This window comes from Anneissia japonica, unplaced genomic scaffold (assembly GCF_011630105.1).
Source record: "Anneissia japonica isolate Jap-2015-1 unplaced genomic scaffold, ASM1163010v1 scaffold250_len512249_cov173, whole genome shotgun sequence".
Lineage (NCBI taxonomy): Eukaryota > Metazoa > Echinodermata > Crinoidea > Comatulida > Comatulidae > Anneissia > Anneissia japonica.
In genome coordinates this window covers 57134-68817 of record NW_022687603.1, presented here as the reverse complement: position 1 = coordinate 68817, position 11684 = coordinate 57134, and the positions used below count along the sequence as shown (strand labels likewise).

The 11684-nt window shown below is 35.1% G+C and overlaps 2 protein-coding genes across 4 annotated transcripts in view; both read left to right on the top strand.

The window, feature by feature from the left end:
- Positions 1-5877, top strand: part of LOC117120353 (serine/threonine-protein kinase MAK-like) — a 24039-nt gene extending 18162 nt beyond the window's left edge. For all 3 annotated transcript variants that reach the window (XM_033265393.1, XM_033265383.1, XM_033265402.1), the window contains exons 9-13: positions 799-1390; positions 1542-1628; positions 2576-2704; positions 3284-3383; positions 5716-5877. In XM_033265393.1, the coding sequence (XP_033121284.1) occupies positions 799-1390; positions 1542-1628; positions 2576-2704; positions 3284-3383; positions 5716-5746 (939 nt within the window). In that variant the 3' untranslated portion in view covers positions 5747-5877. The remainder of the gene's footprint in view (positions 1-798; positions 1391-1541; positions 1629-2575; positions 2705-3283; positions 3384-5715) is intronic.
- A 2958-nt stretch (positions 5878-8835) lies between these two features.
- Positions 8836-11684, top strand: part of LOC117120497 — a 16473-nt gene continuing 13624 nt past the window's right edge. Inside the window, exons 1-5 of the mRNA XM_033265512.1 lie at positions 8836-8902; positions 9336-9403; positions 9925-9952; positions 10479-10532; positions 11164-11225. Coding sequence (XP_033121403.1) covers positions 8836-8902; positions 9336-9403; positions 9925-9952; positions 10479-10532; positions 11164-11225 — 279 coding nt within the window. The remainder of the gene's footprint in view (positions 8903-9335; positions 9404-9924; positions 9953-10478; positions 10533-11163; positions 11226-11684) is intronic.

Here is an 11684-nt window from a genome sequence, read left to right as displayed (position 1 = left end):
ATATATACTATATATATATATATATATATAATGTGTTTGAAGATATTATAACTGTCTCTTATACACATCTAGATGTGTATAAGAGACATGGATCACCTTCTGTGATGTCCATTCTTAACAGATCCTTGCACTAGAGAAAGGTTAGGCAACGTACAATTTCCCCGCCATTGTGTTGGGAAGTGGGCAAGAACTGTCCTAAACGTACTTTAAGACAAAATAGAAGAATACCACTTCAATAATATTGTTCCATTTTTGTAAACCACCTGTATTTGTTAATGACTAAATGCTCCATAAAATATATTTTTTCACACTGGAAATTGTTATTTCTCAAGTCACCAATTTAGCCTATGCTAAATTGCTATTCTTTAGTGATTTTTTTGAGGTGGGCATGTGGATAGTGTAAATGATCCAAAAGATCCCTCTCTCAAAGAAGTTCTGCTCTGGAATTAGTGCTGTACAACACCTTATTGAGAATACATACTTAACTTTTTTTTATTAAGGAAACATGCAGAGGTGTTAAGGGGGGGTAGTGATTATTCACAGGAACTATGTATGTGTCTCAGCATGCTTTTCATGCTGGGGCCCCGGATTCAATTGTATCGAGTGTTCTAATCATTTAACTTGTTTATTATTACAATTTAGTTTATAATATTATACCATATTTTCAATAATTGGTATTAAGTTTTTGTTTTAAAAATATGGACATCAGTTTAGAATGTAGTTTTTATGCTGTAATTGACACATATACAATACTTCCTTAATTATAAAGTAATTATTTTTAATATTTTTAACTTATAGTGTTTGAAGTATCCTTACTTTCAAGTTGGACAAAATCTTGGACCAAAAACCCCAGTTCAAACTAAGCCACAAAGTATTGAATCAAAGAAATACAGTTATGGCCAGGAAAAACCCAAGCCTAATGTGATGGGTAATAATGATGTGACATCTCAAGTGGAAAGGAAAGAGGACAAAAAGGACGATTTAGATGATTTCTTATCATCACTTGGCAAAAAGAAAGAGAAACCGGCACAAGCAGTTGCACCGGCGAACAAACCAAGGCGCCACTGGGATCAAGCTGAAGCAACGAAAACAGACACTACAAAAACAAACGCTAGAAAAACAAACATAGACAGTATAGACGATGATTTTGATTTTATTATGACTTCTATTAAGAATAAGCCTGTTGCACCAATAACCAGACAGCCACCTGCAAAACAAAAATCATCATTTGATTGGGGTGATGATGATTTATTTGAACCAAAAGAGAAACCGTCTTATAGTAATATTAACAAAGTGCAATCTCATGCTGCCCGACGTTTGCTAGAGTCCGGTAACTCGTCAGCTTCATCTGCGAAACAGTTTTATTTTAGGCAGTCATGTTACCTACCTGGTAAGGAATGCAGTGGTTATTTCTTACTAATGATGCTTGTCAATTCTGATAAGTTTTAAACTTAAGTTATGTCTACTTCATTAATAGAATCATCTATTGCATAAAAATGATTGCTAAAATTGAAGCAAGTTGTGGACATTTCTCTTTTCAGGAATGAACTCGAAGAGTCCATTGAAGGATTCTTCAGCAGGCAGACCCCCAGTCAAAGCAGGCGTAGGAAGAACTAACAGTATATTTGGTAAGTAAAGAAAGGCCTAGTGCAAGAGTTCCTATTAATAATGAACAGTGAATGTTGTAGCTGAATTTTATGTTAGAATGATCAAGCAAACAACTAAAAGTCCAGTAGTGTGTACTAAGTATAACTAGGATATGGGTGGATTTATTGAGGTTGTAGGATAATGTGAAATCACTAGTGCTGCAAGAGAACAGATGGCCAGTGTATTAAGTTCTGTCCATACTATCCAATTTTATGTGACAAATTTCTGTCATGTACCCATATTTGGACATGATGGATGTCATATTACACACGAATATGGGCGTACAGTATCACATTTGTGAGCTGTTTTGACAAAATGAGTCTTGTGGTACAAAAAATGAAAAATTAGTTATTGATATATTTTATTTTATTTCAATTACATCTAACAGCGGAATCGCCCATTACAGGATACAATATAATATAAAATACAGTAAAATACAAACAATAACAAAACAATAATATTTAGATAGATGACTATAAGCTTTATTTTGGTCTTTAAATCATGTTCTTAAGTTGAGTAAAACCGGAGTAAGATCATTTTAAAATTCAGATGTCTAAAACATACTAATGAGAAAATCGCTTCTAAAGGTAAACAACTGATCAATTTTGTGTTGGTTTTCTTATCAATTCTGAAAAATAGCTTTACAAAATGTGCCTCAAAAAATGATTACCTTGGGTTACTCAACTCAGAACTTTTGCTACTATGAAATATACATTAAACTTATTAGAAACTTTTGGAAACCAATTTTTTGTCAAAATATCACTTCAGATATATTTTCTTTAATACATCAAATTGACCTGGTGTACCACAAGATTTGAATGGACGGATAAAATTAATTGGGTTTTCACGAAGACAAGTGTTATAAATGTTTTAATTGATGGGGACAATTTTTGTGACAATCATTGTCTCATTGTCGTGTGAACACTAGGTCCAGGGTCAAGTAGCTATGGTCGGAGGAACAATAGTGGATACAGTGGAAGTAACTATGGTGGTAGCAGTTACATGCCAACATTTGGTCAGAGAGAGATACAAGGTGGTAGGGTGCAAGGTGTCAGTGGTAGGTGTTCAGTTTCATTATTCTCATCAATTGAAAATAAACATAATTAACACAGTTACACCATTCTGAATAGCAGCTGTTCACACACAAATCTGGGGTACATGAGTGATAACTGCAGAAATACTTAAATTTTGTCATGTCACATATCATAATGGTGTTATCATATATTAGCAGGAAAATAGGGTGTAAACTTGTCACTGGCAATGAAATAGTACTCCTTATTGCCTCTGCCAACTGTCTGTTTTCTCATTGCCCCCACTTCTGCAGTCTTTCGTACTGCCAGCAACATAACACAACAAATATACATACGTTATTTGCATGTTAGTTATCGTCTAGGTGTATCTTCCCCGAACCACCAGCCGTTAAGTCTGTGGTTCTACAATGTATAACAATGAAGTAATAAACACTAGAATGTTACTCCAGTTTTGATGAGTATAACCGTCCCCAGTGCCCTCAGGAAGAACCAGTGGGACGAGTATACTCGACACTGGCAGCAAATGTGTTTTTCAAATGTGTCTCCCTCTTATTGTATAGGTTGCGCAAAACATGATAATAATGGAGTTGTTTAAATACTTACAGATTATAGTTCGTGGAAGGCAACAAGGCCTGCAGCAAGCAACAACTCAACCAGTATGAGACCAGCTCAAGCAGTACATGGACGTACAGACTGGGCCTCAAAGTAAGTGTGCACCAGACAACAAAAGTTACTCTGTCTAAAATATCAAGGGCTAAGTGAGAAGTACCTGTGATCTGCCCATACCAGGCCTCAAATTTTACGGCAGCCACCATGGCCTTTGCCGACGGTGCCCTCCCAGTTGGCCTTGGTGCCCCTGAAAATGAAGCACTATGACGCCCACTACTTGCCTGCCCTTTTGCAGCCTTGGCCTCGGTGCCCTCACAATGCTTATTATAGATCGTTTGACACGTAAAATAAATCTAAATAATAACGTTCAAATCTTGAAAGAAAACATGAAAGCCAAAACGTAGGTCGCCCAGGCTAGCCTAGGCCTAGATAAGGTTGCAGTGACAGAACATGAGAGAATTTCCATGTGTGTTGATACGAACTGTTTTTGCGGTTACCGTTGTGTGCGCATGCGTCTGACTCGAGTGGTAATTGCAGTAAACGTCCTCTCCGATGACGATGCTCTGAGCAACAACATCCGATATTGAACTTCTTGAACTTTGACTGTTTTGTTTACGATTGCCGACCGCCCAAAAAAACTAAAAGTATATTCCAACATTGAATCGATAATAGTTATACTATTAACAAAGTCATTTTATCATTGACAACGATGGCTTGGCTAGGCCTAGCTTGCCTAGGACTAGCCTGGCTACAAATCAAGGCATTCATGAGAGATTAGTACTGAGGTAAATCAAATTTTGCCTTGGTGCCCTTTTATACTTGAAATTTTGGCCTTGGTGCCTTTTAAAATCATGTCATACCGGAGGCCATTTGGCCTTGCCCATAAAATCCCCAAATTCGAGGCCTGCCATACATTGATGTGACATGACAACATGCCCATTTATGTGCAAACCACAGATATTTGTCAAACTGATAGCAATGGACAGACTATAAGTATGATACATTTCTGTTATTATAGCCTGACAAACATTTTCTGTTGGTTTCATAACTACTGATATTTTATATAGTGGTTTCTGCTGTAAAGCCTGTTTCCGCTTGCGAATTTATTTGCGCGAGTCAAAACCATTGGCTAATGCACATTCACATTTCTATCGGAGTTTTCGCTTCAGCGAAATTGGTAGTTCGAACTGCATTATCAGGTACTTCAAAACAAATCTTTGCAAATAAACCTCTAGTTTCAGCCAATCAGAAAATACCTTCATTTACAGACTAAAACATGCAATATCAGCCAGTTATAAACTCTTATATGTACAGACGACCCTGCAGTGTCTACCAATTAGAAACACGCATTTGTACAGACGGACTTGCCGTATCAGCCAATTATATTTATAGATAGATCTTTATTATCAGCCAAGTCAATTTGGTGATACTGCTTTAAAGGAAATTGCAAAACATTTTTTTAATCGTTCCATTCTCTCCAGCAAGGAGACTAAATTTTGATGTACTTGGTGACTTTGTTACAGGTACATTCATCTATTATTACATGGTGGTAATGACATGCCACCATCAAAAATGCGTGTTGAAATGGCATTATGAAAACATAAAATGTTGGGATGGAATTAAAGTTGGCTTTGTGAGGCATGCGCACATGTGTAGTTAAATTTATAATGTTGAGTTCATTCAGCTTGGAATCCGTTGTCGCAGACTGCTTTTCTGACCACTAAAAAACAAACATCGACAATCCGATACTAGTTGCGAGTACAGCCGTCAATTATTAGTCTATGCGTGGCATTCGTTTTATGGTGTTAGTTTTTATTTTATTAATTTTGGGTACTTTGCAATGTCTGTTGCATCTAATTTTTTTTACCGCGAGCTTGTAAAAATGCTTCTATAAACTGCAATTTGATTTGTGAAAATTGACCAAGAAAATGAAAAGTTATAGCAATTTAAAATTTACGAATTTTATAAAATTCCATGTTTTTATGTAACATTAACCTGTCATTTTGACAATGTTGGCATAAGGTGCCGAAAACGAACATTTGAGTATATACCAAACATTTTAATTTTTTCTGCGAAGTGAGCCTCATGAACGCCTAGAATGTCGATGCCAGAGTTATAACCTTTGATGTCCCGAGATGTGCGTCCTTCTGTTTAATTGCCTTGACTTAACACTATAAATTTTCTGACCATTTTGATTCTTTAGTAGCGTTTATTTTTATAAATAACTTTCAAATTTTGTATGTGCAATTATGTATAATTGCACATAATCTCTACTGTTTCAGTGTTTGATTTATCTAATTTTAAAATTGCAAAAACTGTAGCGTTCTACTTATTTGTACTTGACCTGAGGTGAAATTCCCTAATGAATAATAATAATTCAAAATATGACAGTTTCATCTCAAAATATTGATGTAATTTTCTTACCTAGAAAAGGTAATTCCTGCAGAAATATTGGCTAGAGGGCCCGATGCATTTAAGGTTTATCAAGCAGCCTTAAAAGAGGGAGAGAGTGACTGCAACCTGGTTAGACTCATGGTAATGGGCCAAGAAAATGTCGGCAAGACCTGTCTGATCAACTCCTTATTAGGGAAGAAGTAAGTTAATGTGTACAAAATAGACATTGTTAAAGTGAGTTGGTTTTGGAGATTGAAATTAGAAAAGAATGGAAGGAGCCTACTTTGGTTAATTTTCAGTATGTCTGGCTTCCATTTGAGTGTTGCAGACTCACAACACACTTTATATTCTTATACAAAAGTAAACAATATGTGAGGAACTACTGTACTACAAAGCGGTTATATTGGGTATAACATCAAAGCAAACCGCTAGGTGACATTTTTTTCACACAATAATAAGCCTCTGCTCAAATATATTTCGAGAGTTTTAAAACATTATTAAAAAATTGGTGACTTGGAAACAAACTGACTTGGTGACAGTATTTATGCTCAGTGTTTACCTCTAAATCAGCAGAGATACCCTAGTCAGCGCTGGGTGTGGAAAACCCAGTGAGCGATTGACCTAGGCCCCTAGGAGGCCTTTCAAAACACTGTATATTTAATCTGAATTGAAATGTAAATCAAATTAACATTAGACTCATGAATCTATGAATCATTTAAAATGTATACGTTGTTATAAAAAGTGTCTTCTATGGTATCTTCATTACATTTTAGACGATTTAATAAACACCACTTTCGACTCCTCCCAGTGCATTAGCATAGCTCTTAGGGGTTTTTTTTTGTCAAAATCATGTCCACACAGCTGAAATGTGATGACGTCATCTTTGGTGACTAATTCGGTCTTTTGTTAATGATTGAAATTGTCTAAATTTTATGAGTACATTATTTTGTGAAAGGAGTGACTTGATTGCTTTGAAGGTAAGTTTTATGCCAGTAAAATATTTTATGGAAATATAAATTTTTGGAAGATGGCATTAGAATCACGGGGTCTTGGGTTTCATTTATGAATTTTTGTTATGTCCAACACCCAAGCCGAATAGGCTGACGCAAGTCAATGACGACTGCTATGCCAAGGTGCACATTCTAACAGAACGTTATCAGTGACTATCCACTGACATTGTCACCGAAAATTAGCAGACCTGTGACTTGTGAACGACTCTCGTAAACAGTGTGACCACTGCTTGGGTATTTACCCAAGATCTTGGGTATTTTGACTTGGTCTTGGGTTCTTGGGTATTCCGTTCAAATTCTTGGGTATTTTATTTTTACTAAGAAAATTAAATATTTTTGTTTCATGAATATTGCCTCATGAATATTAATTTTAATAATTAACACAAACAATTACAATAAAAAATGGTTTATAAATTGAACTAAAAGGGAAACTATACATGCGAAAAACACATTTTTTTTCAAATTTTAATGCACTTTCAGGAAGCTTGGGTAATTTTGGGCAATTTTTGCTGAATCTTGGGTAATTTCGGCCCAGTCATTGGGTATATCAAAAATTGTCAGTGGTCACGCTGCTCGTAAATCCTCGAATAAGCGCCGCGCCGCTCTCGATTAAGCGCCGCACTAAACCTGATTTTTTTCACTAAGCGCCGCTCTCGAATACATGCCACAGCACTCAATCAAAAGTATATATTGCCCTGTGTGTAATAAAACCCTTTGAGAAACAGGGTTTTAAATACATGGTATACAGTGTTAAAATGAATAAATAACATAATGAAGACGCAAGCATTTATAAACATTCATTTATGATACACCTACTAAACTGCGGGAAGACGTGGAGATAGGTAACATGGGAACGGGCATCGAAAGCGCAACGACAATCTTTTTTTATAAGCGCCGCTTTCGAATAAGCGCTGCATTGAAGCCTCCAAAAAATTTTATAAGCGCTGCTGCTTATTCAAGCATTTACGGTAGTCTGTCTGGTCTAATCTGATGGTTGTCCTGTAATGCCAAAATTGGTCCAGGCCAAAAATGGACAGATTGTGGCCACTAAAATCAGTCTGCCCGACTAATTTTGGGCACTAAAATCGGTCCACCGGGTCGATTTTGGCCGCTATAACCGTTCCCTCTTGGATAAAATTGGTCCATCAGCCTGGCTGCTTGTAACTCGTCTGCTGTCCGTAGGGCATGGTTGCTACTCCCGTGAATGGAAGTAACTTATGTTTCTCCAACACTTGCAAAATCTGGTGCAGTGACAGAATGATTTGTAGTAAGCTTTTGTGGACATGTTTTATAAAGAACCCACTTGATAATGCATTTCCTAGGCCTAGGCAATACACAGCAGTATGTATCGTTTTTGGTATCCGTGCTTAGGTTTGGGCCTAGAATTTGGGCCTAAAATGAAATACAAAACTGATTTATTATTTTCAAATACTCTTGAATATTGTGTGGGGTATTAGATCATACAATAGATATTGCATGAAAATATAGGAGTCAGCAATGCTTGTATTTCACCACGGGTCACATTAAGCATAACAACTCCCTGCATTAAGCAAGCACAAAACCAAACACAACAAGGTAAAACAATAAACTAAAGCGAACCAACACAATTTACTGTATTATTTTACTTCTTTTCTAAAGAGTAAACTCAGTATAGGTTTACTTGGCGTGAAGAGGAATTAAATTTTGGCGGCTGTATACTCAATTGCACACATAACAAATGAAAACATATATAATGAGAGAAAGATGAGGTACTTATCTATGATTTGATTAAAAACAAATATACAGGTATAACTACTAAATAGATGCTGGACCAAATTTGGCTTCATGTGGACTACATTTGCCAAGTACTTTTGAATACAAAGTTGATCCGACAGACCGATTTTAACCCCGGACCAAATTTTCCCTGACAGGCTGAACATTGGCTGACAAAATTAGAGTTAGCCTTTAAATTGCATAATGACACTTGGTTGATAGAGCATCAGAATTTAATTCCGTAAATGGCAAGTTCTGTTAAAAGACAAAATTCTGGCATATGGCTATGTTTTAAGGTGCATATTTGCCCACAATGTCATGATTCAATGATGCATAACTATTTTTTTGTTTAAAGGTTTAACAAAAGACACATAATTACGGAAGTCTTAGCCATGACAAGAAGCCTTGTGTTGGATAAAGCTGATAAGACCAAGTGGATAGAAAAGGAAATTGATCACAGTAAGGTTTATCATCTTTTACTCAACTAGAATTTAGACATTGGTGTCCATGGTTTACTGTTCTTGGAAATATTCTTATTCTATATTCTGATAAAAGAGATATGTGAAAAACAGTTGTGGTTCGTGCTTCTAACTTTTCTTTGCCATTGGAAATGCTATTTATCTTCAGTTGTCTTTCACCATTATTGTAGAATACTGAATGTTATAACCATTACTCACTTCATGCATTTTCGTTAGCAGAATGGTAACTTCAGTGCTAAAACTCATGGTTAAAGTATACAATTAGTAATTGACTTTTTTTTTCAAACATCAGAAAAGTATTTTTGTATAATTGGGAAAAAAGTAAATAGTGAATACACCACAGTTGATTTGTGTGATATTTGCCTTATGCCTTATTTTCATCCTAATAATATGAAACTAATCTCCTATAACAGAAGATGAAATCAAGGAAAAGCATGAGAATGCTCTTGCAACAAAAGCAGCTGAGGATCTACAAAAAATAGTAAGTTTCAAACAAACCAGCAAGATTATTAAAATAAAAAATGAATGTATTTGAACAGAAAAAAAGTTGCAAGCTTACCATCTAGATTTTAACATGGAAAAAAAGATTTAAAACAAGAAGTTGAAGTTGAAGTCCAGGCTAGTATAGAAAAAGAATATAGAATGCACAGTAAAATAAACATTATATTTAGCATTTAAATTAATTTATAGAACTCTGTTTAATTTATGTAGGCTAGAGTATTCACATTATTTTTATTACAAATTGTTAAACTGTAGTAAATAATTGTAGGGGAAAAATGGACACACATTTTAAGTGGTAAGTAGGTGTGAGGGCATTGAAATAGTTTGCGTACCAATTTTTGATTGATATCTCTATTTTACACAGCCATGTTCATCAAATAAAACTTGAAAAAAGATCCTGAAACTATGCTCTGAATAGCCCAGCAGTTCCATTAGACAAGATAAGCTATTAAAAATGAGAATATGTATGACAGAAATAAACTTTTTTTTAAATTTTTGTAGGAAGACTTATCAAGTCCTAAATCCACAGGTATGATTTTTTTTATTAGCAAAAAACTATGTTTATATTACAATTAATTTCAAACCTATCATAATTTAATCAATTTTCTAATAATTGTCATTTATCGTCTATATTTATCATTTATGTTCTATATTCCTATAGGATTTTTAAAAATGAAAATCAAGTAATTAATGATCAAATGTGGTTTAACATCATTATTAACAACAAATTTTTTATTGCATTTAAAATACTAGGGTAAAGAATGTATTTCTTGGTTGGTTAAATGCTTTAAATTTATATAATTAAGAAGAAATATACATCTTATTTTAGATGATTTCTTCGAGAGGGCATTTATTTCGAATTATGCTATGGATTGGGAGGGGTGTTTATTAAAGGGGATGTTTATTCAAAATGGGCATTTTTTTAAAATAAATACAGTTTAATTATATCTAGAACATTATAGTATTTTATCTTTTTATGTACCTGGATACACCACTACTTTGTCGTAAAATTATGTTCTACTATACCTATCTAACCCATAATTTGTTGTTTTCAGGGTTTAAAATGTTGGTAACAAATAACGATCAACAGAGGAAAAAATCCAGTGATGGTATGTTTTTATGTATCAAAACAAATAGCTTAATGTATCTTGCAGTGAAATTGTAAAATGTTTTCATGATTGATTTGCATACTGCAACTACTGGTATTTGAAAAAAAACATCAGGCAACTTGGGTTGTGTTTCTTAACTTTCTTCTGATTCTTCTTCTTTATAGGGCCGATCTCAATTAAACTTGGTCAGTAGAACCAGTGACAAGTAAAATAGTACAGTCTGGTACTTTGTATATGCATTGGGATTTGGGGTCAAAGTTCATTAAGGGTGTAATAACTGCTAAATGAATGGAATCCGAATACATGGAGTGTAGTAGCCAAGTGAATGAACACACATTTATATAAATCCAAAATTGAATGCTGATTGGTCATTTTCTTGCTTGGAAGTCAATGCAAGACCCCCCGCAACGATTAAGGCCCGGCTTAGAAAAGTTAAACACGGTGGCGTGCCAGGCCTAGTTACTATAGGAACATAGCCCGGCTTGAGATAAGCCACCTAGTTCAGACTGGCAGGTGGATAAACCCGGTGAGTTGAGCCAGGTTTATCCACCTCGTCTGAACTAGGCCAGAAACTCAGCACCATACCATAGATTTTTACATATTTATTTTCCATATGAAAATCTTGTTTCAGATACAACTGCTGATGAAGAAACCAAACAAAGTACAATAAATACCAATACTGAAATATATCAAGTAATTTCAGATTTTTAATCATTTTTTAAATTAATGAACAAGTTTTGTTTGGTCGAAATAGTGTTGATTTTATGAGAAAATTTTTTTTTTTCTGGTTTTCTTAGCCACTTTAATTTAAATGTTTTGAAAGTGAAACTAATACCAGTACCAATCACATCTCAAGTAATATCAGATTTCATTTAGATATAAACAAAAAACGTTTTCAGGCAGATCCAGAGATTTTCTGAGGGTGGGGGGGGCACAATATGAAGTTCACGCCGCCACGCCCACTTCAGCCCCACCATGGTTGGTGAAAATAAGTGGTAAATAATCAAGCTCTCTTTTCGCCCACTGCTGTATCGCCACTGAAGTCATGGGTGCACTCCCTTTTTTTGCTTTTTCCTCTCTTTAATTCAAATTTGTCACCCTCTTTTTTATTTTTCGGTTTGACTGATGGGGGGGGGGGGGGGGGGGGTGAGG